The sequence below is a fragment of the Saccostrea cucullata genome, unplaced genomic scaffold (assembly GCF_032062105.1).
Source record: "Saccostrea cucullata isolate Sc308-1 unplaced genomic scaffold, CSIRO_AGI_Scuc_v1 ctg1195, whole genome shotgun sequence".
NCBI lineage: Eukaryota > Metazoa > Mollusca > Bivalvia > Ostreida > Ostreidae > Saccostrea > Saccostrea cuccullata.
The window spans coordinates 111,667-138,295 of record NW_026921563.1 but is presented as its reverse complement, the minus strand read 5'-3'; the positions used below and the strand labels follow the sequence as shown (position 1 = coordinate 138,295).

At 32.9% G+C, this 26,629-nt stretch overlaps 2 protein-coding genes and 1 long non-coding RNA gene across 3 annotated transcripts; all 3 read left to right on the top strand.

The window, feature by feature from the left end:
• Positions 1–531: 531 nt before the first annotated feature.
• LOC134260327 (4-galactosyl-N-acetylglucosaminide 3-alpha-L-fucosyltransferase 9-like) lies at positions 532–2,076 on the top strand. The gene has a single exon (XM_062742892.1). It carries the CDS (start codon positions 563–565, stop codon positions 1,730–1,732), a length of 1,170 nt encoding a protein of 389 aa, XP_062598876.1. The 5' UTR covers positions 532–562; the 3' UTR covers positions 1,733–2,076.
• Positions 2,077–11,343: 9,267 nt separating this feature from the next.
• Positions 11,344–15,846, top strand: LOC134260326 (4-galactosyl-N-acetylglucosaminide 3-alpha-L-fucosyltransferase 9-like). The gene is made up of 2 exons (XM_062742891.1): positions 11,344–11,508; positions 14,636–15,846. The coding sequence occupies exon 2, from the start codon at positions 14,671–14,673 to the stop codon at positions 15,808–15,810; it is 1,140 nt and encodes a 379-aa protein (XP_062598875.1). The 5' UTR covers positions 11,344–11,508; positions 14,636–14,670; the 3' UTR covers positions 15,811–15,846.
• A 10,451-nt stretch (positions 15,847–26,297) lies between these two features.
• LOC134260335 (uncharacterized) lies at positions 26,298–26,599 on the top strand. The gene is made up of 2 exons (XR_009990527.1): positions 26,298–26,444; positions 26,477–26,599. It is a non-coding gene; the product is annotated as an uncharacterized LOC134260335 (long non-coding RNA).
• The last annotated feature ends 30 nt before the right edge of the window (positions 26,600–26,629 follow it).

The window sequence follows — 26,629 nt, the reverse complement described above, 5'->3', positions numbered from 1 at the left end:
AATATAAACATAAGCTTCAGTTCAGTGTCCTGGTATTGTGCAAAATTTAATATAATGTTAAAGTAAGTTTTTGCAATGTTCCGTTACTGTTCCTGTATTGATGTCCGAAGATAGATAAACATCCTGGTTGATTACAGTGTCCTTAATCCGATTAACGGGTTTGTTTACTTTTACGGAAAGGTATTATACTTCTACTTGCCAATAGGATTATAGGTCAGTGCATTCTATCATGAGTACATTTTAATTAGCTTATTTTTATTTTCTTGTTAAAAATAATTGTCTCAAACCCAATAGGTTTACATCAAGCCGTTTGACTTTAGTAGTTTAACTTTTTGCCAATGTCAGCAAAAATAGTGTTATAATAATCTTCGTATTATAGGAATGATATGATGTTTATATTTTATTTTATTTTATTTTTTTGGGGTCAACTCTCGGTGTTTTAATTTTTATTTATGAAATAGAATGTAAAACATTAATTTTTTATGCTTAAAAATTGTAAACTGATATGATTTTTCTTTTTGACAGTTGATGTGGTTACACTGACCGTGAATGAAAAGCAGAGATGAGAAAAGATAAATGTAGAATCGTGATACCGGTACTAGCCTTGTGCTTCCTTCTTCAGTATGCATTTTACCACATCTGGTTTATTGATCTAAACCAATCATACGATTTCAAGACGAGCCGCCCGGAATTAAAGTTCATCGTACCAGAAAGAGATAGTACAAGCAAAGCGGCTAATCAAAAGTCTAGCAATTCAAAAAGTGCTGTAAAACAAACAGATGTCAAATCTAGGTACAATATTGTATTTTATAACATGCCCTCTTGGATGTCAATGGAATTTAAAACTTTGGATTCCTCTAAATGTCCACATCATGCATTGAAACACAAATGTTCTGTGTACCTTAAGAACAGCTACTATAATTCTTCAAAGAGTGTTATCTTCTATGGAGAAAACCTACCCGCACAAGTTCCAAACAGACGAAAGGGACAAATGTGGACATTCTTTTCAATTGAGTCTCCATTTCTGTATTCTGTACCCCAACAATGGAAGGATAAATTCAATTGGACATTGACATATAGAAGGGATTCTGATTTCTCTTACTTTTATGGAAAGGTAGGTAAAAGACAGGTTCCTCTGACACGAAATTACTCAGAAATATTTCGAAAAAAGAAGGAGACTGTTGCCTGGGCAGTCAGTAATTGTAAAACGTCTTCAAAACGGGAAGACTACATCAAAAAACTTAAGGAATATATTAATGTTGATGTATATGGACCATGCGGGAAGCTCAAATGTGGCAGAAGTTCGGCCAGGGTTACCGATTGTCACAAAAAATTCGCGGAAGAATACAAGTTCTACCTTGCTGTTGAGAACTCAGTATGTAAAGATTATACAACTGAAAAGTTGTTCAACTTTTTCAATCATAACCTGACAATGATACCCATTGTTAATGGACCTCAAAATGTTCATGAGTATATCCCAGATGGAACATATATAAACATTCTTGATTATTCTTCGCCTTCAGAATTAGCGAAGGATCTCCGCAGGATTGGATCAAACGAAACACTTTACTCTCAATATCTACGAGAAAAGGACAAATATCAGGGTGACAGGTTTTCCTGGGAGGGAGTTTTATGTCCAATGTGTGCTAGACTACAAGATAGTAGACAGACTGCACCTATTTCTGATATTCATTCTTGGATATGGAACGATACGTGCATCAAACCGTCATGAAAGATTCGTTTGCCAATTAGAAAATTTATTTATCTACTTTTTTTCTGATATATGTGGATTTATTTCTAAAGAGTGTTCAATATCACAACTGTACATACAATAATTCAATAAATCGCTTTGAAGTGTTGATGGAGGAATTTCTAAGTTTGGTTGAATATTACGTCTACCAGATCTATACGGACTTGACCGGTCGACAGAGGATGTTCATTCCTGTGAGGCATCTGATCCTACTTCCGTAATTTCCGGGGGTCCGTGCACTGTTTAAAGATTTGTTTTATTCGTAGTTATTTTTCCAAACCCTTAATTAAATTGGAATCACTTTTATCCAGTAAATGTTCAACCAAGCCTCTTTTTTACTCCTCATTAAGATATCAATAGTAGTGAAGAAGAGACTTCAAGAATACTGTGGAACAATATATTCAAAAAGTGGTAAAAATTAGAAGAGGATACTTAAAAATTGCAAGAAACTTTTAGACAATCTGAAATCACAAGAATTTACCAAAACCAACAGCTTTAAAAATGTACGACTTTCCAAATTTATACACAACTATTCCTCCCGATAACTAAAGTTCAGCCTTTTTAATATCACTGACAGCTGCTTTTTCAATAAAAGTGGAACTCATAAAGGTCAAGAGCCATCTTATGCATAAAATGGCCCTGTACTTATATCAATTATTTAACTATCACCCTCTTTCCCATTTCATATATCAAAATAAAGTAGACACTTAGTGCTTTCACTTTACAATTTCGTTTTGAAATTATTGGAAAACAGGTTTGAGAAATTGCAATGTGCTTGAAATTTGCAGAAAACATGCGTATTTGACTACCTTTAGCAAAAAATTAAAATATGAGCACAGCCCACGATCCAAAAAATAAAACATGTTTTTTGATCCTCAGAAACAGAGCTTTCATTATGTATTTGTATATTTTGGATCAGGGGTTATGCTCTATGTGAAATATTGAAAAAATGCATCAATTTTAAGTCATTTTCAAAGGAATTTACAGGATATGAGTAAAATGACGCATTTTATGACGTCATAATGCATTGACTAGATGAATAATTACGTCACAATTAACAGATACGTGGTCAACAACACTCCAAGTGATAAAAACTGTATTTGCAACCTAAACTGAGGGGTTTTGATTTTTCAGAAATTCTCAGGGCCAAATAAGGCCCAAAGTGGCTCTTGCTCTTTACTTACTTTGTCATTGGTCCTTTGCAAAATTATTTTTTTAAAGAACATTCTGATTGTACACACAAGTACTCTGAATATGACATCAAAAAGATGCTTGAGTTTCTAATTGACTATATCTTTGTTGCTTTTGGAGACCAGGTCTTCCAGTCATCTAACAATCTATTGGAATTCCCATGGGTGCAAATTTCGCCCCTTTATTAGCAGACCTATTTTTGTATTCATATGAAGCAGAATTTGTGGAAAATCTTATCAGTGAAAAGAAGAACACACCTACTGTGGCCTTCAACTCGACAATTAGATATATCCACGATGTATTGTCAATTAACAATGGTAATTTCCATTCCTATGTAGATACGATATATCCTGGTGAGCTTAAGATAAAAAATACAACAGAGCCTGATACATCTGTTTCATATTTTGATATTCAATTTGAAAAAGACGTCAATGATAATCTAGCAACCAAGCTCTATAATAAACGTGATGACTTTAACTTTTCTCTCGTCAGCTTCCCTTAGTTGTATTGCAATATACCTTCATCACCTATATATGGAGTTTTTATGTCCCAGTTGATTCGATACGCATGTATAATTTAAAAAAAAAACGAGGTAAATTGTTAACAAACAAGTTGATGAAACAAGAATATCAGCAGCATCGTTGAATGTCATATTTTTGTAAGTTCTATGGTCGATACAATGACATTGTCAGCAAATACAATTTATCATTGAGTCAAATGCTGACTGACGTTTTTCATACTAATTGTTAGTCCAGTGTTTGTGCACTGAATTGACAGCGTATTTTTCGGTTTTTCCCGATCATGGCACGGAGCACACGGCGGGTGTGACCGGTCGGCATTAGATGCTCACTTCTCCATGGCTCCTGATCCCAACTACGAGTTTCGGAGGTCCGTGTTTGCTTCTCCTCCTTTTTTGTATTGTTTTATGGCCTTTTGATTTTGAGTATTGTTCGTTATCTCCATGTTTTCATCTCTTCTAAGTCTAATTAATGAAATTAATTTTCATCAACTTGCTTATTAATCATTTTAGAACTTGTTCTTACGTAGAGAATTCTCTTGTTTATCAAATCACCTGAACTATTCAGGTTATTAGGATATATTTCTACACATATAAGGGATGTTAACGATTGAAAAGTTAAAGTTAAACCGTTCATATTAAATCTTGGTGGTTAGACTCTTTAGTGAAATACTAGTATACGTCAAAGGATACCCTCACAAAAGTTATTAGTGTTGTAGTTTACAGCTGAAAACATTCGGAAAAAGAACTTGTCCGCCGTATTCGATGGTATCTTGCTATATCTGATAGTAGTAGCGACAAAATGTAACTGTGCACCTCTAATGCAGGAGAGTAACATACTAAAATAACTTCCAACAGTTGTACAAGTCCGGGCAGTGTACGAGGGCTGTTCAATAAATAATGTCATGAATATGACGTAAAATATGGACATCATGTGACGTTAAGATTGATCTTCTCTCATTATTGAATATTTAATGAATTTATAACAGTTGATGTGACCACTTTTCATCACATAGTTTTTTTTCTTGAGAAGCTGGAAAACAAGAGCTATTCGAGACATTGCATTAAAAATGAATGGTAAAGAATTAGTAAACAAGACTGCAATTAAACGCTTTATTATAGCTGCTGTAAAACTTGTTAAAAATCCTAAAGAAATATCTACTCAAATATGTGAAATTGCAATGTACAGCGACCAATTTCTGTTTTATAAACACATGAGCAGGTGGATATCAATGAACAAAAATGATATAAAGGATATCAAAAATGGGTACCGTCCTCGGCGACAAGAAATTATAAGAACCAATGTACTGTTTGCCAAAACTCAACAAATAATCACTGAAGATGTTTCATTGACTTTGAAATTTGATAGACATCATTTTGGGGTATTTTAAACAGTTTTAAAGAAAAGTTTGACAGTAAAAAAGCCAACTACTCAAAGGTCACTCTATCTTTTGAAACATGAGTGAAAACGACAGCGTGTAGGAATATCTAAACAATCATTGAAAAAATTCAGAAATTATAGTTATCAACATTTGTCTGAAATTCAAACAAATAGTGAAACTTAAATATATTCCTTAAAACCCCCAAAACCAAATTTACAATAAGATGTACTTGACAAAAACAGCAAAGGTCTGAGAAGAGCAAAGAATTGCATAAGCTCAAAGAGAGATTTATACGCCATTTTCTTAAACATTAGTGGTCTTGTTGATCAAATTCGTATTCAGGGAGGAAGTTCAATTTCTGGAGGAGTCTAGAAAGCAAACTTTTTGCCACAAAATCGAAAGGTTTATGAGAGGAAGGAACTAGAATCAGGAATCCAATACATTAAATTCATGACAGCGTCCAAACCCACACGCCCTAAGGAGTAAAGGAGTTTTGGGGATAAACAGGAAGTTAATGTTTAGTCAAAGCAACAATATTCTCCAGATCCTTCCCCCTTTGACATGTTTAATTTTCCAAACATGAAAAAACACCTTTCAGAAAGAAAAAAAAAACAAGTCCAGGAAATCATAGGATCTGTCATATTCCTGTATACGAAGGGCCATACTCAAATTAAAATTGAGTTCTGAAAAAAAAACTAGACGTTGGATCAAAATCTCATGGACGTGTGTTTTAAAGAATAGAGAATATTAAGTGAAATAATTAAAACTAAACCCTTGAAAAGCGTCTTTCGTTTCTTTCCGAGCACCGAGGACATTATTTATTGAACAGCCCTCGTACAAACAATTAATGAGTGTTTTTGTGTGAGTTAGTGGCGTTAAAAACACACAGACTTGTCACGTAGGCATATTTCATGAAACGCGCTTGCAAGAGGATGTGACCTTGAGTCAATGCCATGCCATATTTTAAGTTATAAACGAAATATTCGTCCTGCAGATAATAAAAGGATCAGGGTCCACGTCGCTCACCTGAGTATTGGCTGAAAAAAAATCAGTTTAGTATTGAAAAGCTTAAACGCATAAGTGGCTCCAACCTACCCCTAAAGGGGAGAGGAAGAGTGATTTGAACAAAACTGAATCTACACTAACAAAGGATGCTTACAATTTTCTACTAACTGTGACTTTTCGTTACAGTTTTGAATTTTCACAATGTGAATCTTCCCTACCCCTGGGGTTCATGATTAGAACAAACCTGAATCTGTACTATCTGAGTATGCTTCCATATAAATAAGACCAAATATAGCTTTCCTATTCTTGAGAAGATTTTCCTAAAATACTACTATGTAAAGATTTGATCGCCAATTCTGCCCCCCCCCCCCCCGGGGATCATGATCTGAACTTACTTGAATCTACATCCCCTGCAGATGCTTCCATATGTATATGACAAATCATGGCCTTGCTGTTGTGGAGATGATTTTTCCTATATATTCCTATGTAAAAATTTGATCGTCCATTTTGGCCCCAACCTACCCCCGGGGGGTCATGATTTGTATAGACTTGAATCTTCACCACCGGAGGATGCTTTTATATAAATACGTCCAATGATGGCCTTGCTGTTCTTGAGAACATTTTTGAAGACTTTCCTATGACATTGATCGTCCATTGTGGTCCCACCAGTACTTTACTCCCAGAGCTCATGAATTAAAGAAACTTCAATTTACACTATCTGATAATGATTCACATGAGTTTCAAATTTCCTGGCCCATTTGTTTTTGAGAAGATGATTTTGCAATGGTGCCTTATTTTTTTTGTTAAATTCGTAATTATCTCCCCTTGGAGATGGATTCCGAAACTTCATAAGAATCCTTACCAACAAAGATACATTTAATGTTTACCCGAGCCTCTTTCGTTGATCCTCACTAAGATATTGATAGTAGTAAAGGAAAAACTTCAAGAGTACTGCGCAACAATATATTCAAAAAGTGGTGTGAATCAGATGTGGATACTCAAAAATTCCGAAGAACTTTTGGACAATTTGAAATCACAAGATTTTACCAAAATAAATAGCTTGAAAACTTTCGAGTTTTTAACTTTATATACAACCATTCTCCACGGTAAATTAAAGTCCAGACTTTTTGATGTTACGAGGGCTGTTCAATAAATATTGTCCTCGGTGCTCGGAAAGAAACAAAAGACGCCTTTCAATGATTTTGTCTTCATTATTTTACTTATTAATCTCTTTTAATTACAACACATGTCCGTAACCTTTTTTATCCAATTTCTTATTGATTTTAGAACTCATTTTTGGGTATGACCCTTAGTATACTGGAAAATGGCAGATCCAATGATTTCCTGGACTTGTTTCTTCCTTATCAAAGGTGTTTTTTTTTCAAGTTTGGAAATAGAAATAAGTCAAAAGGTCCAAGATCTAGCGAATATTGTTAATGTGAAAAAATATTAACTATCTGTGTATCCCGAAAACCCTTTTACTCTTCAAGGCGTGTGGGTTTAGACGCTGTCATGAAGAAATTTAATGTAGTGAATCCCTGATTCTGGGTCCTTCCTCTAATAAACCTTTCGATTTATTTGCAAAAAAATTGTTTTCTAGCCTCATACAGAAATTAAGCTGTCTACCCGAATACGAATTTGAACAACCAAACCACTAATATTTAAGAACATTGCATATGAATCTGTCTTTGTGCTCTTGCAGTTCCTTGCTCTCGCCACACCTCTGTCTTTGTCAAGTACATCTTATGGTAAATTTTGTTTTGAGGATTTTAAGCAACAGATTCAAGTTCCACTATCTGTTTGAATATCCAAAAACCAATTATTGATATTTTAAAATAATTGTTAAGACATTCATACACGCTGTCGTTTTCACTCATTTTTCAAAATATAGGGTAACCTTTGAGTAGTAAGCTTTTTTACCGTCAAATATTTCTTAAAAACAGTGTAAACTACCCCCGATGTAATGTCTATCAGATTTGCCATTTGTCTTTAAGTCAATCCTACATCATCAAGTATTTTTTGTTGAAATTTGGCAAACAGTACATAAGTGTTATAACTTTTTGTTGGCAAGGACGGTACCCATTTTTGATGCCCATTTTATGATTTTTTATCATTGAAATCCACCTGCTCATTTGTCTATAAATCAGGTATTGGTTTCTGTAAATGTCACATATTTCAGTGAAAATTTCTTTGGGATTTTTAACAAGTTTTACAGCAGCTTTGTTTAAGCTTTTATTTTCGCTCTAGTTTACCGATTCTTTACCATTCATTTATAATGCAGTGTCTCGAAAAGCCCTTGTTTCCCAGCTTCTCACAATGAAACTATGTGATGAAAAGTGGTCACATGAACTGTTATAAATTCATTAAAGATTCAATTATGAGAGAAAGCCAATTTTAATGTCATATGATATCTGTATTGTATGTCATAGAGTTCAGGACATTATTTATTGAACAGCCCTCGTATTGACAGCTGCTTTTTCAATAAAATGGAAATCGTAAATTTACTTACCTAGTCATTGGTCATTTAATTGCAAAATTATTTTGTTAAAACAGATCCTGATTGCACACAAAAGTACCCTGAGGTTGGCATCAAAAAGATGCTTGAGTTTCTGATTGACAATATCTATGTGGTTTTTGGAGACCAGGTCTTCCAACAATCTATTGGAATTCCCATGGGTGCCAATTGCACTCCGTTATTAGCAGACCTATTTTTGTATTCATATGAAGCAGAATTTGTGCAAAATCTTATGCGTGAAAAGAGGAAAACACTTGCTGTGGCTTTCAAATCGACATTTAGATATATCGAGGATGTATTATCAATTAACAATGGTAATTTCCACTCCTACGTCGATACGATATATCCTTGAGAGCTTGAGATAAAAGATACCAAAAAGTCTGACACATCTGTTTCATACTTGGATATTTCACTTGAAAAAGACGTTAATGGTAATCTAACAACCATGTTATATGATAAATGTGATGACTTTAACTTTTCTATTGTCAACTTCCCTTACTTATGAAGCAATATACCTACATTCACCTGCATGCGGAGTGTATATATCTCAGTTGATTCGATACGCAAGAGCATGTTCTACGTATGAAACATATCTAAAACGAGGTAAATTATTGACAAGCAAGTTGATGAAACAAGAAAATCGGCAGTCTCGTTGAAAGTCATCACTTCGTAAGTTCTGTGGTCGATACAATGACCTTGTCAGCAAATACAATTTATCATCAACTCAAATGCCTACTGACGCTTTTTCATACTAATTGTAAGTCCATTATTTATACATTAAATTAACGACGGATTTTTCCGTTATTTCCCGATCATGACAAGGAGTACACGGCGGGTGTCACCGGTCGGCAGGGGATGCTCATTTCTCCATGGCACCTGATCCCACCTCTGATGTTTCGGAGGTCTGTGTTTGCTCTGCTCTTATTTTGTATTATTCTATGGACTTTTATATCGAATGCTGTTCGTTATTTCCATATCCGTCTTCCCTTCACCTAAGGATACTTTGTGGCAAGTTTGATTGAAATTAATCCAGTGGTTCTTGAGAAGATGAAAATGTGAAATGTTTACAATAACCACGACAACAACAACAACGGCAATGACAACGACGACACACAACGGATACATTTTGATCAGAAAAGCTTAATAGAGCCTTCGGCTCATGTGAGCTAAAATAGATTCAGACATGTTTCCATGTGGGTAATAAAGCTGGAATGAACGCTGTATAACCAAAGGGGCCTCTTAAATACTATACTGAAATGAAAAGAAACGCATAGTAAACTTTTGAATTAAATTAAAACTATTATTTCCAATATGTTTTCTAGTATTCTTATCAAACATTTTAATTCAACTTTATTCAACAAGTTACCAAAATCTTGTGTGATTTTGACTGATAATTCCTGAGTTATTCAAATTGATATGTCGTCGATACCCCCAAAATTATAATAAAAATTCTCATCCTCTCTCTTGCGCATCAGTAACAGCCTTGATTTTCCTGTTAATTGGGTTCAACAGAGCATTTATCTTTATCATTATAATTCAAGCCTTCTGACGGTAGTCTTAATGGTTGAGAGTAGCTACATAACATTCTAAAGCCAACAAATCCTCCCACCCAATTAATCCTACAAATTTTCGATTTAGGATAGAATTTACAGAATCCAAGATAAGCGAGGTAGCATAATGAAAAGCCCCATCTTGATGTGACGTTGTTACGCGCCAACGTCACAGTCATGGTTTGTTGGAAACCTTTTAAGTTACTCTATGACAACTTAAAATCGTTTTATTTTTAGAGATTATGTCAGGCTTGTCTTGGAGTTTTTTTTTTGGTTGAAAAGTTAAAAACAAACTGCACAGCAGCATGTTGTTGCCTTTTTATTTACTTATGCAATTCAATTACTAGACCGAAGTAACTTCCGTCAGCCAGACCATGATTCCAAGAAATTTATGAATACTGCAAATATGCAAAAACAATGTTTATTACTCTATTGTATCGTGTGGCACTACAAGATGTGATCACAAAATTGACATGATCAACATTCACATGTTTTTGGATTTTTATCACCCCCCCCCCCTACGTGACGCCATACATTTCGTTGCTAAGTAGTTTTGATCAGCGATTTTACTAACCAAAAGACACATCTGACCGATTTTCAGAATTTTCGGACACGAAGTCAGAAAAGTTTTGCATATTATGCTCTTATGCGTGTCTTTTTCCTTTTAGTATCTGGGCTACAAAACAAACGTCATTTTTAATCATCTTCCTTTCTTCACTTTAACAGTCAATCCAAATTTTGATTGAATGTATGGAATGTCTTCTGTCGTAAGGAATGTCTACTGTCGTCATAAACCTTGTACAAATTATTATAAGATACTTCAAAGTAATTCTCAAGTTATACGTTAAACGTTATAGCTGTTCGTTGCTCGAGTAAGACTGTGGCAACCATTTTTCGTCACAAATCACCAACATATTTCACATTGTGACGTCCCAATGATGCCAAAAAAAAAAAATCAACGCTTTTCATATGCTATTTTTAGAACATGTGCATGACTATACATGTGCCAAATTTCATTCTGATCTGAATTGTAGTTTTGTAAATATAGAGAGTTCGCTAACTTTTTGATGACCCCTGGTACATTTGTGTGAAATTTATATTACTCGAAATGATAAATTGGGGCTTATTTTAGAAGTCAACAAACACCCCTGGGAGATGATACACAGGTCTATTATTCTTCTTTATACCGGCTTTTGAATATTGCTTAGCAAATCAAATTACGGTCGACATAGAATATCCATGCAGTGTTCCGATTAACCAATTATACATTACGTAAAAGAAATAATTTGCATCACTTATTAGAATACTTTAATATGCTACAACAATTAAACACAAAAGGATATTTTGATTCAGCAAAGCGAATAAAGGAAAAAATATAATTCTTTTAAGCGCCGTGACTTCAGAAATAAAATTATATTGCATCAATTATATTTGCATCTTTAAACATAAAAAAAGAACGAGGGCGCATTTGATTGGCATTCGGTAGGAATCTGGGCATATTTGAAAACTGAAATTTTATCGACGTGTCATATGAAATTTTAACATTTGTTTGTTTTTCGGGTTCCTGTGAAATGGGAAAGGAAAATATTTTCCAGAAAGTGAGTTTTGATTTTCTAAAGATATAACTTGAAAATTGCCTAGATCAGACTTTTTCTACAACACGGTATATTTTTAAACACGATTTTTTTCAAAAAAAAATTATCTCTGGGTTTTCTCCACACGGTTTTAAAAGGTTATTTGTGTGTATTTTTAATTGAAAGAAACGAAAATACGATTTCAAAAAATGGGGAGAAGACTCAGGGACCATAAAAAATCAACTTTTTTTCCAAAAAAAAAAATTCCAGCTGTGTAAATGTGGTGTTTCTTTGTCTTTTTAAAATCAACTGTATGTGCAGAATTTTGTAAGTACATGTAAGAGTTCTACCTGTTAAGTGCACTAGAAGTGAATTTTTTTGGTTCGAGCATCGCTTGGGGCGTTATTTTAATGCCCCCGTAAATGAAATTTCGGGGGTATATTGTGTTTGTCGTGTCCACCCGTCTGTCTGTCTCTCAGTTTATTTGTCTGTTTGTCCGCAAAAACATTAATCTGCCCATTACTTTTGATTTAGTGGAGCTATGATTTTCATATTTTACATGTGTATTCCTTGTGACTAGATCTTTCTTTGGGTATCACCAAATTTGACCTTTTGACCTTGGAGGTTGACCCACTTTTACAGAAAATTGCCAAACTTTTGTTATGGCCATATCTTTTGAACAGCAGATACCAGGACAATTATACTCCATATATGTTTTTTGTGTGGAAAAGACCTTTCATTGGATACCAACATTCTTGACCTTTTTACCTTGATCTTGGAAATTTCTGTACTTACGAAGAAACTTGTTCATTACTTTTGAACGGTGAGAGCTAGTGCTTTCATACTTAACATATCTACTTCTTCAGAGAAGACCTTTTATAATAGTTTTATTTGATATCAAGAACTTTGACCTTGGAGTTTGACCTGCTTTTTAAATGACCAATTACCTTAACTTTTAGATCTTGGAGATTTCCATACTTATAAAAAAAAACTTAAACTTGACCATAACTTTTGAACGCCAAGGGCTAGTGCTCTCATACTTCACATATGTAATTCTTCTGAAAAAAAACGCTCCATTGGATACCAAGAACTTTGACCCTTTGACCTTGACCTTTGAGTTTTACCTACTTTTCAAAATCTTTATCCTTGGCCATAACTTTTGAACGACTAGGGCTAGGGCTTTCATTCTTTACATGTGTATTATTTGTGGAAATACCTTTCATTGGATACCAATTACCTTGACCTTTTGACATTGACCTTGGAGATTTCTGTACTTATGAAAAAACTTTAACCGTGGCCTACTTTCATATTTTACAATTGTATTTCCAGTGAGAATACCCTAATTTTGGTACCAATATATTATTTAATTTGCATTTAAGAAGTTTAATGTTCGCTATGTTGCCATACGGGGGCATCAGTGTTTCAGAAACACATATTGTTTGTGATGCATTACTGTGTTATTGTACCTCCCAAGAAAAACGGTCGTAAATGTTACAATCTCACAAGGTATTTCAAACTAAATGAAAAAGAAAACCTTGACTGTTTTAAAAATCTGACCAGCTAAGGTCAGCCAACCAAATCATGGTCATTTAAACCATATGTTTCGTAGAATGATTCCTGCAGATCACCCGCCAAATACGCCTATCTTCATTGTCTGTAAATTATAAGTTGCATTCCTTAATTCCTTAGCCACGATTTACGTACCTTCAGCAAAAATGCAGTCCCTGCTAGTTTTCAAGAGCAGTTTATCATTTCTATTTAAAGTTGTGTAGTTGTGATGAGGAAAGAAAGATCTGGTCTTTTAAATCTCTTACACCTAAATATATAAGGCATATAAGCAAATATATTCTGAATATTTCCTATAGTCAAAAACTACCTCAAGTATGATCTTTTTTAATAATGAATAATCCTTAAACAAAACTTTAATTATAAAGACTAGTGTCAGAAGGTGTTGAGGTTGTGTGCCACATTGATTGAAATGATTTATTATAATTGTGAACAAAGCAAACTTTTGAAAGGCCAAGTCAATAAATAAACGATTAGATAGTATTTGGGTCATTTTACTTTTATTTGTTAATTATTTGATAAAAATATAAGGTCAGTCGTGGAGGTCAAGGTCAATGGGTCACAAATCATAGCATGCTTGGAAACATCTTGTCACAGGTAATGCACATGTCAAATGTGAAAGCCATATCTCTTCTCAAGATAAGGAACAATTAAGATGTGTTTGTGAAACACTGATGACCTTGTATGGCAACATAGCGAAGATTAAACTTTTCTTTTGCAAATTGAATAAAATATTATTACCTAAAATATTTTTATTAAAAGTAGGTTAAACTCCAAGGTCAAGGTCATTCTTGACATCCAATGAAAGGTCCTGTCACAAGGATTAAATATGTGAAATGTGAAAGCCTTAACCCTAACCCTTTAAAAGTTATAGTCAAGGTTTGCTTTTAAAAAGTAAGTTAAACTCCAAGGTCAAGGTCAAAGTGTCAAAGTTCTTTGTATCCTATGAAAGGTCTTCTCACAAGAATTACATTTGTGAAGTATGAAAGCCCTATCCCTTACCGTTCAAAAGGTATGGCCAAGATTAAAGTTTTTCACAAGTACAGAAATCTCCAAGGTCAAGGTAAAGCTCAATAGGTCAAGATTGTTGGTGTCCTATAAAAGACTTGGCCACAACAAATACATATGTGAAATGTGAAAGTCCTAGTATTTATCATTCAAAAGTTATGGCCAAAGTAAAAGTTCGGAATTTTTGTGTAAAAGTGGGTCAAACTCCAAGGTCAAGATCAAAAGGTCAAATTTGGTGGTATCCAAAGAAAGGTCTTGTCACAAGGAATACAAATGTGAAATATGAAAATCAAAGCTCTTCTTCATCAAAAGTTATGAGCAGGATTAAAGTTTTTGTTACGGACGGACAGACGGACAGCTAGACAGACTGACGGACAGACGGACAGACGAATGAGATTTCGCGAAAGGGGGTGGGGGACAAAAATCATTAATTTTAAGATATTAAGTTGACGTGAAAATGCTTATTATTTTAACTTAGGATTGCTAAAACTTCAGTGTATTTATTTTGATATATAGTTTTACTGAATGAAAAAGTCACAAGGTTATATTTACTAGTGAGCTGTTTTTTTCCTCTTAGTTTATGTAGCCACAGTTTGTGAGTGAAAAACAGAGATGGGACAAAAAGATCGTTATGCAAGGAGTAGGGGAGTAATACTAGGTTTACCTTTGTGTCTCCTTCTTTTCTATGCATATTACAACATCCGGTATTACCCAGAAGTAACTTTCAGTTTTCGAGAAAGTAATGCAATTAAAATGATGAAGGAAGTGTGGACCAAACTGAATGCTAAAACAACAGATGAAGGCAAACCTAGGTACAACATTACGTTTCATAACAAAGCGCCTTGGATAAAAAATGAACATATATATAGAACTTTGAATTCTACAACTTGTCCACAGTTAAAACATGAATGTTTTGTGTACACTAAAAACAAGTACTACGATACTTCAAAGAGCATCATTTTCTTTGGTCAGGATCTACCTGCACAGGTGCCGATAAAGAAAGAAGGACAAATTTGGTCATTTTTTTCAATCGAGCCTCCATTTCGATATTCTGTACCTCAACAATGGAAGGATAAATTCAACTGGACAATGACATATCGAAGGGATTCGGATATCACTGTTTTTTATGGAAAAGTTGGTAAAAGAGAAATTCCTCTTCAAAGAAACTACTCAGAAATATTTCGAAAAAAGAAAAAAGCCATTGCATGGGCAGTTAGTCATTGTAAAACGCCTTCAAAACGGGAAGACTACATACAAAAGCTTCAGAAATATATTGATGTTGATATCTATGGAAAATGTGGAAAGCTAAAATGTGGTAGGCCAACAGGTCTAATAACAGAGTGCCACATGAGGTTCGCGGAGGAATATAAGTTCTACCTTGCGGTTGAGAACTCAATATGCAAAGATTACACATCGGAAAAATTATTCAACTTTTTCTTTCATAATCTTACCATGATACCTATCATCAATGGACCTCAAAACGTTCTCGAATATATCCCCAAAGGAACATTTATTAACATATTGGATTATTCTTCGCCTTCAGAATTAGCTAAGGACCTCCACCGAATTGGGTCAAACGAAACGCTTTATTCTCAGTATCTACAAGAGAGAGATAAGTACTGGGGCATCAGATTTAACTGGGGGAAGGCTTTATGTTTAATGTGTGCTAGGTTACACGAAAAGAAACAGGATCCGCCAATTCCTGATATTCATTCTTGGATATGGAATAATACCTGCATCAGACCACAGTGATCGTTCCTCATTACATACAATACATTGATCGGTCAATAAAACGGTTTTAACGACGTTGAATCCTATATTTAAAGTCTTAATTTTTTTTTAAAGTTTATTTTTAATTTCTACATACATAGCTTGATTAAAATTCAAATCAAAAAATGTGGGTCAATATGCTTCTTTTGGTGTTACAGTACATTTAATATGACCTTTTTGCACTGAAATTTGTGTCTTAATTAAAAATAACATCTTCGAAGTTTTCCCTCCTATATTTTTATCCACTGAAAGTATGAAACAAAATGAACTATAAGTTAAAAAGGCACTTTCAATTGTGACTAAGAAAAAATTTCAAACTGCTTCGCATAATCAATTTTTTTACCTTTCTGCACTAATAAAATTTGATTTTTTGGCATTGAAAATTTAATAAGCAAAAAAATTTGTTAAAGTCTTAAACTTTTTCTGAATTTAAGCAAAAAGGTCAAAATTATCCTAAATATTCAGAAAAGAACATCAAAAGTGGGGATATATGTTGTAAATTTTCAAATATTACTGAAAAAAGTGTCAATTCTACTTTAAAATTGGCTCAATTTTTTCCCGGGTTTTCAGAATATATATACTATATTTGTCACACTTCGTTGAAAGAATTTATAAAAAATCATTTAATAGATATTTCAGAACCAGCATACCACATTTCACTGCAAAAAAAAAAAAAAAAAAAAAAAAAAAAACCAGCTTTGTGTGCATCCAGCATGGAAAAATAGGAATCTAAAATTAACAGTACTGCGATGGTTCAGAAGGGAAAAAACAGATCATTTTCACCTAAAAAAAAGCCTTCCGCCAGAAAACAGAAAATATAGTTCCTAGCTTAATTATACTTGAATGGAATTTAATCGCGGTTTTTTCATTGAATGAAGTTCAATTTGTATTGTTGAATTCAGATATCGATTTAATGTTAGAACTCAAAAATGATGCAGAATTTTATAAATAAAGGACAGGGCCAAAATCCGCTCAAAAACTTAGGATCGAACGTCCTTAAAAAGGTTCATCTAGGACCTTTTTGGCCCCGTGGATTTCTGAAAGTGAAATGGTTAAATGTTCGTTTAAGATTAAACATCATTTAGAACATTGGTGACTGCAAACATATTCAAAATGACGAAATTGTTTTGCAAGCCATGCACTGAGTCGTCTGAATTGCTTTATACTGAGTATCAAAAAAAAGCTGCAAAAACGGCCCAAATTGAGTGATTTTTTCAGTATTTCATATAGAGCACAAAGTCTGCTCTAAAATATGCAATCTATGAGGATTAAAAATATGTTTTAGTTTTTGGATCAAGGAGTACGCTCAGAGTTTTTTCTTTGCTGAAAGTACAAAAATTAACACATTTTCTGTAAAATTCAAGAACATTGCAATTTCATAAAGCCGTGACGCTGCTTGAAGTACGCAAATTAACCAATTTTCTATACCCTTCTAGAAAATTGCAATTTCATAAAGCTTTAATGCGGCTTAAAGTAGTAAAATTATTCCTTTTTGGTAAATTTAATACCATTTCAATTTCATAAAGCAACGTTTTAATACTTGGACTTTTAGGAAACATTAAAAATAGAAAATGCAAATTGAAGACTCTACTTTATTTTGATGTTTGAAACGGAACATGGAGGGTTAGACAGTAAATTAGTATATATATTAATAGGGCCATTTTCGCCATAAAATGAACCTAGTTCTTTAGATAGCTTCCTTTATCAAATGTCAAGGTAACAAACAGTAATCCTGCTTTAAGTAATATTAAATGTTACAGAGCAAAGCGATAGGAATAGAATCAATCAGGGTGGGATCAGGTGCCTTAGAAGAGAGATCATTCCCCGACCTGTGGACCTGTCCCAATTATCTTGAGTCGCTGTAAATTAAACAGATTACCATTAATCTATAGATTAATCAGCAAAAAAATAATTGCATAACAGACTGTTTGATATTGTCAGTCAACGTTCAATGTGTGGCTAATTAGTTGTTTTTTTTTCAAATCAGGTCATTATATAGACGTAAGATACAAAAACTCCTGCATCTTTTTGATATAATCTTCAGATAATTTTTGTTTAAAATACTTGACTAATTATTTTGATTACGCAGTTGTAGATGACCAAATACTTGATATGAAAATCTCTGAGTTACATTTCCAGTACATATGAGTCCATTTATGCAATCAAATGATCATGATCATTAGGTCGGTATTTTAAAGAAATCACCAGGCCATGATTTTTACATTGAATTGTTTCAAATTCTATCTTTTGCGTTATGATACACATGTTTCAACGTCCATTTTATTTATATAATATAGATTTTATGTCTGTTTATTATACATAAGGCAGAAGTGGAACTCTGTTTATCCTCTAGCACAGACTCTTGCTGTCTCGTGTCAGGCGCGTAGCATCGTTTTTGAAAATGGGGGGGGGGCAGCCAGAGAAAATTTATTTTGTTAAAAAAAGGGGAAATTGCCAAAACTCGAAAAACATATTTCGGGGAGGGGGGTGGGGGGTAGTGGCCAACTTTTCAATGGACATTTTCAATAGTAAAGGTAATGTTGGGAAAAAAATGCCCCCCCCCCCCCCCCCTGTTGCTACGTGCCTGCGTGTTAATGTTACAAATACAGTTTTATGAGTTTATATATTATATATGTATATTATTAATAATAATAATGCACACGTTTGCACAACAACCCATCATGCATGTCTACATATGAAAAATAAAAATGCCACAAATATCAGTCATTTCAAGGTTGTATTGATTTTACAAAATCATACATTTTATAAGAGGTACATAGCAGATTGCAAAGCTGGAATTTAACACGTTCAACTGACTTACAGTGATAGATAATTAAAAGGAACAAATGTCCTGGATGTTATCTTATTGCGAACAAGAGTAGACTTCCGTCCGGTTCTCCATCCTTATGTATATAACTGTATTCCGGTAATTGAACTTGCACTTTTGTATGTCCAACAATAGTAATAGAGACACTCACAGAAATGCGTATTTTGTATCATACATGTACCAGTGTTGGCGGTTACAACTCTACGGAAGCCCAATAGTGCAAACCAAAAATAAATAAAGAAAAACGAAATTATTAAATAAAGAAAAACGAAATTATTAAATAAAGAAAAACGAAATTAATATATAAAGAAAAAAATTAATATATAAAGAAAAACGAAATTATTAAATAAAGAGAAACGAAATTATTAAATAAAGAAAAACCAAATTAATTTATTAAGAAAAACGAAATTATTAAATAAAGAAAAACGAAATTAATGTATTAAGAGAAACGAAGTTGATATATAAAGAAAAACGAAATTATCAAATAAAGAGAAACGAAATTATTAAATAAAGAAAAACCAAATTAATATATAAAGAGAAACGAAATTATTAAATAAAAAAAACCAAATTATTAAATAAAGAAAAACGAAATGATATATCTAATAATTTGGTTTTTCTTTATTTAATAATTTGGTTTTTCTTTATTTAATAATTTCGTTTCTTACTTTTAATAATTTCGTTTTTCTTGATATATTAATTTCGTTTTTCAAGTAGAAAACTGAAAAAAATTACGGAATTTATAGATGTGCATGGTAAGGGCCTGAACCCATGAATCATTCCATAAAGCGCACATGTTATAAAGCATCACCTCGTAACTCTTTAAGCCTTATCTCGACATTACAAATGTGTGGTGGAAATGAAAAATTAAAGAAGATATAAATATCAAATTAACAAACGTATAAAAAATATGTGCACACAGCCTAAAATTCCCATTTCCGTAAACAATTCATAATCTATTCAATTTTGTTTACGGGAATTTGTTGCTGTTCCATATCCGCACATTATTGTTGGAGTCTGTAAGCCTGGACTTAGCGAGGATGGCTGTTTCTGTTTGCATAAAATTAATGACATTCCAATAAAGCTCGTGAATCGCGAGAAGGTCAAGACCTTGAGTATCGTATACTCTAAAACCTGGCCTGGCCTGGCCTCTAAGTTGGCCTGGCCTCTATCTTGGCCTCTAATTTGGCTTCAAGCCAAATTTTGGCCTGGCCTCAGATTTGACCTCTGTAAAATTTTTGGCCTCAATTTTGGCCTCACTCAAAAATTAATTTCTTTTTCAAAATTTGATTGATTTGATTGATTTTTTATTGGTTTCATTTTTTCAAAGATTAAGCAGGTAAATAATATATTTCTGTTGATATGTAAATGCTAACATTAAAAATAATCATGTACTACCACCAATATGATTTATTTTATTGATTATCAATCGATGAGTGTACACTTATTTCATTTTATGATTTGATAACAGGTATTTCATACTGACACTACCGACACTCTTGCTTAATTATTTAGAAAAAAAAGTATCAGAATTTATTTTGTGTTTTCCAAATTGTACACGTTGAAAAAATCTCTAAATAATGTCAAATGTCGTTAATAGCTTTGAAAAATTCCCACTTGTTAAGTGATGAATCCTCACCTTTCACACACTGTAGAGTGTTGTGTTACTGTTATGCCTGCATCATCTTAAATGTGATATATGAATACAGGCACCAAAGAATTTTTAAATAAATAAACTACCATATACCAATGCAGATACCAAAATATTTATATTATACTGATTTGATTACTCTGTTAAAAACTCATATTTACTTTAATCTCAGAACAGTTGGTATTTAAAAAACTAATATGAATAACATTATCAGATTATTTATAACTTTCTGTTCCTGTGCGGTAACACTGTAATTGGATATCTAATGACAAAAAATTCTGCAGCATGGTTCTTGACAGGAGATAAGGTTGAAGTTAATCAGCAATGAAATGTATATGTCATAGGCTGTTAAGTCATCAATGATTTGTAAAGAATTTCCTGCTACAACTTTCACTATCTACAATTATCAAAACAAAAGTTGAGTTTGATGATAGGTTATTAACATTTGTGCTGTAAAACATTTGCATCCTATCAACCAGACTATTAGAACCCTATCATATAAAATGTGGCCAATTACTTGCATATCATAATATTGACAGTTTTTCTATCAGTTTGTAAAAGTAGTCCACATTATCAAAAAGATTTTTTTATTCTGAAGAAAGGGTTTATAAGACTTGTAACAAGTGATACTTTAAATAGCAAATTAAAATTCTTTTTAAGTCTTCGGTAATTACTACCCATCTGGATTTCTTTGCTGTCTTGATAATTTAAATTGATGTTTCAAAATATTTTACTTTAAAATCATCAATCCTACTATGAAAAGTCTTCAGAATTGCAACTGATCAATAGAAAATCAATAAAATAAAGCAGATTGGTGGTAGTGTATTATTATTTTAATGTTCACATCTACATATCAACAGAAATATATTATTTACCTGCTAAATCTTTGAAAAAATGAAACCAATAAAAAATCAATCAAATCAATCAAATTTTGAAAAAGAAATTAATTTTTGAGTGAGGCCAAAATTGAGGCCAAAAATTTTTTAGAGGCCAAATCTGAGGCCAGGCCAACTTTTGAGGCCAGGCCAAAATTTGGCTTGAAGCCAAATTAGAGGCCAAGATAGAGGCCATGCCAACTTAGAGGCCAGGCCAGGCCAGGCCAGGTTTTAGAGTATGCCGTATCGTATTACTGAATTCCCACGAACTTAACCTAGCGTCCTCTCTGTGTACCCATAAATCTTAGGTTGTTGAAACTATAAAGAGAAAAATTATTTGATTACTTTGAGGGATTTGTTTTATGCAAGTGTGTGCATTGTTTGTTTACAAATATCACTGACTTATAAATACAGATTGAGAGTTTCTCATTTAGAATATGGGAAATCAAGTTCTATAGTAGTCATAAAGTACCACTGACTTATAAATAGTACAGATTGAGAATTTGACATTTATTAAGACCAGGAAATCAGAAGTGTTTTGCTTTATTTCTTATACAGTGAGCAATCATTAGAATCTACTTATTGTAACCACTTTGACTTGTTTAATTTTTTTCACTTGTTCTCTTTAAACATTTTTTTTACAATATTAAACAAACCCAAAAAGTCCGATCGGTAACGTATTATTTTACGGCATTTTCTAATGCATGTACTGTAAAGCCATGGGGATTTCCTAAATGTTAAAAATTCAACAGTACATAACAACGGAATCTTAACCTTCATGTTTATCTTAAATATTTGTGCAATTTATTAGGATAATCTCTTTAATATTTCATTTCCAAAGTCATTATTTGCGTGTCAAGATTCATTATTTGCTGATCATTAGACCTTTCGAGCAGAGGGTTTAAGAAAGCTAATGTTATTAAATCAATTGTTAAAGTCAACATCTCACCGAATTACTGGCCAAATTATCAGACTGGTTAAAGTTCACATTAATCATGTTAATGCATGATAAAAACACAAATCTAAGCATATTACTATAAGATACTAAATGTTAACCATTCATGTACAAAGAAATAACTGAATATGCGATGGGGTCTAAGTCAGAATCCCCATTCTGTATGCGATATTCGCTAATAAAACCGATGTATAAAATTATTAAAGTACCGGCATATTCTAAGAAATCTATAAGGATTGCAATACAATCCTCCAAGAATAACCTATTGTGTCATTAAAAATCTGAGTTATATGCTCCTCTAGTCTTCTAACTAATTTAATAATCTGTATAACAGATGTGCAAATAGGCTCCTGATGATGGCGGATTTGCAGCTAATTAAAATATCAAAATCTTAAACCTCGTATATATCACACCGCCGAAACACTAGATTAGTGTCGAGTCAAGTGATTTGTATGGAATGCCAAATTAACATATATTCAAATATTTGTACCTATCTTCAAATAATTGCACCTATCTTCAAATAATTGTACCTATCTTCAAATGAATTGAAGATAGGTACAACTGAATTAAAGATAGGTACAATTGTATTAAAGATAGGTACAATTGAATTGAAGATAGGTATAAATAATTATACCTATCTCTAAATAATTAAACCTAGGTATAAATGAATTATACATGTACCTGTCTTTAATGAAATTACACCTATCTTCAATTCAATTAAAGATAGGTTCAATTGAATTATACCTATCTCTAATTCATTTGAAGATAGGTATAATTGATTTAAAGATAGGTACAATTGATTTGAAGATAGGTTCAATTAAGACATATCCACAAAGGATTAGAATATAGGTACAATTCAATTATACCTAGGTTCAATTCGTTTTATGTTGTTGGTAAATAATGAACGCTCCCTTGGAGACAATATTGAGTATGGAGGGAAACGCACAGAACCTACAGAGCGACGACAACAAGGATGAAAGGAGAAATAAAGGTTAATTCAAAATGTGCAAAAAGCATCATATACTTATAAAAATACACATGTACATCATGTAAGTTTATCTTGTATTGCAGCCAGATGAAGATTCCGATAAACTTTCGCGACAGCTGTGATGTATCGGAAATGACGTATGATAAAGGGAGTAGTTGTTATTGCCAATATCTTAGTAATTAAAGATAGGTTCAATTCAATTGTACCTATCTTTAAATCAATTATACCTATCTTCAATTCATTGCATTTATACCTATCTTCTAATCAGTTGTACCTATCTTCAAATGAATTAAAGATAGGTATAATTGAACTGTACCTATCTTTAATTCATTTGAAGATAGGTACAATTGATTTAAAGATAGGTACAATTCATTTGAAGATAGGTACAATTCAATTGAAGATAGGTACAATTATTTGAAGATAGGTACAAATATTTGAGTATATGTTAATTTGGCGTTCCATAGATTTGAGGTACGTGGCTGATGAGAGTCACGTGCACTTTCTTTGAAACATTATTGTAATGGTTGTGTATTCGATGTGGGAGTCGGTGAGTGCAAAGGCAAACAAAATCAAGTCTAACAGACGCGTGCGCTAATGATTTATGGGTTAAGGCCCTTATCATGCACATCTGTAAATTCCGTATTTCTACTTGAAAAACGAAATTAATATATAAAGAGAAACAAATTATTAAATAAAGAAAAACCAAATTATTAAATAAAGAAAAACCAAATGATATATTTAATAATTTGGTTTTTCTTTATTTGATAATTTCGTTTCTCTTTATTTAATAATTTCGTTTTTCTTTATATATTAACTTCGTTTCTCTTTATATATTAATTTCGTTTTTCTTTATTTAATAATTTCGTTTTTCTTTATTTAATAATTTCGTTTTTCTTTATTTAATAATTTCGTTTCTCTTTATATATTAATTTGGTTTTTCTTTATTTAATAATTTCATTTCTCTTTAAATATTAATTTCGTTTTTCTTTATTTAATAATTTTGTTTTTCTTTATTTAATAATTTCTTTTTTCTTTATTTAATAATTTCGTTTTTATTTATTTATTTTTGGTTTGCACAATTGGGCTTCCGTACAACTCAGACATTTGAGAAGACATTGACACAAAACTATATTGTTCAAATGTTTTAGTCCACCTAAGCTACACATGATGGAAATGATAGATCAATAATTTCAGCATCTTCTATCTACCGATACATTTGAATATGATTATAATGTGATAGACATATTTACATTTATACTTGAAACGTTATCATAAATCTTTTGCGGACGTTTTGATGCTTTTCAGTAATTTCGTTTGTAAATAATTGATTTATGTTTTCAAAATGTATATGTACATGACGTATATGCAATTAAATTGAGGGGCATCCTTTAAGTATAAATTCTTTAACCTTGGCAATATTTTTTAACAGTGCTAACTGTTAAAGCACTAGGTCTTTCATGTTTCACAGGAGTATTTCTTATGACACCAACAATAATGACCTTTTGACCTCGACTTTGATATTCTTGTTTCACCAATTTGTTTGTTAATAATTTATCTTGATTTAGATATTGTACATACGTATAAAGCGTTCTTTTGCGTATCGAATCAACTTAGATATATAAACTCCGTATGCAGGTGATGAAGGTATTTTACTGCATAAGTAAGGGAAGTAGATGATAGAAAAGTTAAAGCCATCGCGTTTATCACAGAGCTTGGTTGTTGGATTACCATTAACATCTTTTTCAAGTAAAATATCCAAATATGAAACAGATGTGTCAAACTCTGTGATATCTTTTATCTCAAGCTCACCAGGTTATATCGTGATGACATAAGAATAGAAATATCTATTGTTAATTGATAAATACGTCATCGATATACCGGGTATCTAAATGTCGAGCTCAAGGCCATAGCAAGTGTTTTCTTCTTTTCACTTAAAAGATTTTGAACAAATTCTGATTCATATGATTACAAAAATAGATATGCTAATAACTGGGCGAAATTGGAATCCATAGAAATTCCAGTAGATTGTTGGAAGACCTCTAAAAAAACAACAGCGATGTTGTCATTTAGAAACTAAAGCATCCATCTCTTAAATATCAACTTCACAGTACTTGTGTGTACAATGATGACTACAATCAGACTGTTTCTTAACAAAGAAAATTTGCAAATGACCAATGACAAGGTAAGTACATTTACAGGAAGTTCCATTTTTATTACAGCTGTCAAATATAATATGTAAAAACCTCTTTCTTTAAGGAAAGATCCATAAATCAATTTTTTTCCCTCAACTTGGAAAAAAGAAAAAAAATTGAGTTATTGCCCTTTCAGATTTATTAAATGCAGTGATGCCTGAAAAACTAGAAGATATATTGTTTGCCTTATTCTTTGCTCACTATTACTCAATTTGTCTTAATCAAAGAAGGGGAAACCACATCAATTTTTTCAAGTTGAAAATAGTTATATTATAATAAGGTATTTAATTATTTTATTATTTTTCAACATCCCGTTTATTTAATTTCATCAACCATAGTTACATGTAACAAGAGGCCCAGGGGCCACAGCGCTCACCTGAGCACATCAGGCTTGAATTTACTCCACCCCCCCCCCCCTCCAGGCATTCATCATTTGAACAAACTAGAATCTACACTACCTGAGGATGATTCCATTTAAATATCACTAATCATAGCTTTGAAGTACTTGAAAAGAAGATTTTAAAAGGTTTCCCTATATATCCCTATGTAAAACTAGGGTCGGCCATTTTGGCCCCACCCTAGCCCCGGGGGTCATGATTTGAACAAACTTGAATCTACACTACCTGAGGATGATTCCACATGAGTTTCATCTTTCCTGGCCCAGTGGTTCTGGAGAAGAAGATTTTTAAAGATTTTTCCTATATATTCCTATGTAAAACTTGGGTAGGCCATTTTGGCCCCACCCTTGCCCCGGGGGTCATGATTTGAACAAACTTGAATCCACACTACCTGAGGATGATTCCACATGAGTTTCATCTTTCCTGGCCCAGTGGTTCTGGAGAAGAAGATTTTTAAAGATTTTTCCTATATATTCCTATGTAAAACTTTGGTCGGCCATTTTGGCCCCACCCTTGCCCCGGGGGTCATGATTTGAACAAACTTGAATCTACACTACCTGAGGATGCTTCAACATGAGTTTCATCTTTCCTGGCCTAGCGGTTCTGGAGAAGAAGATTTTTTAAAAATGCCATTAATTTTTAACAAATTCATGATTATCTCCCCTTGGAAAAGGGCGTGGCCCTTCATTTGAACAAACTTGAATCCCCTTCACCCAAGGATACATTGTGCCAAGTTTGGTTGAAATTGGCCCAGTGGTTCTTGAGAAGAAGATGAAAATGTGAAAAGTTAACGACGACGACAACGACGACGACTACGACAACGACAGACAACGGACAAATTTTGATCAGAAAAGCTCACTTGAGCCTTCGGCTCAGGTGAGCTAAAAACTAAGACCTTGCTCAAAACTACAATGTGAT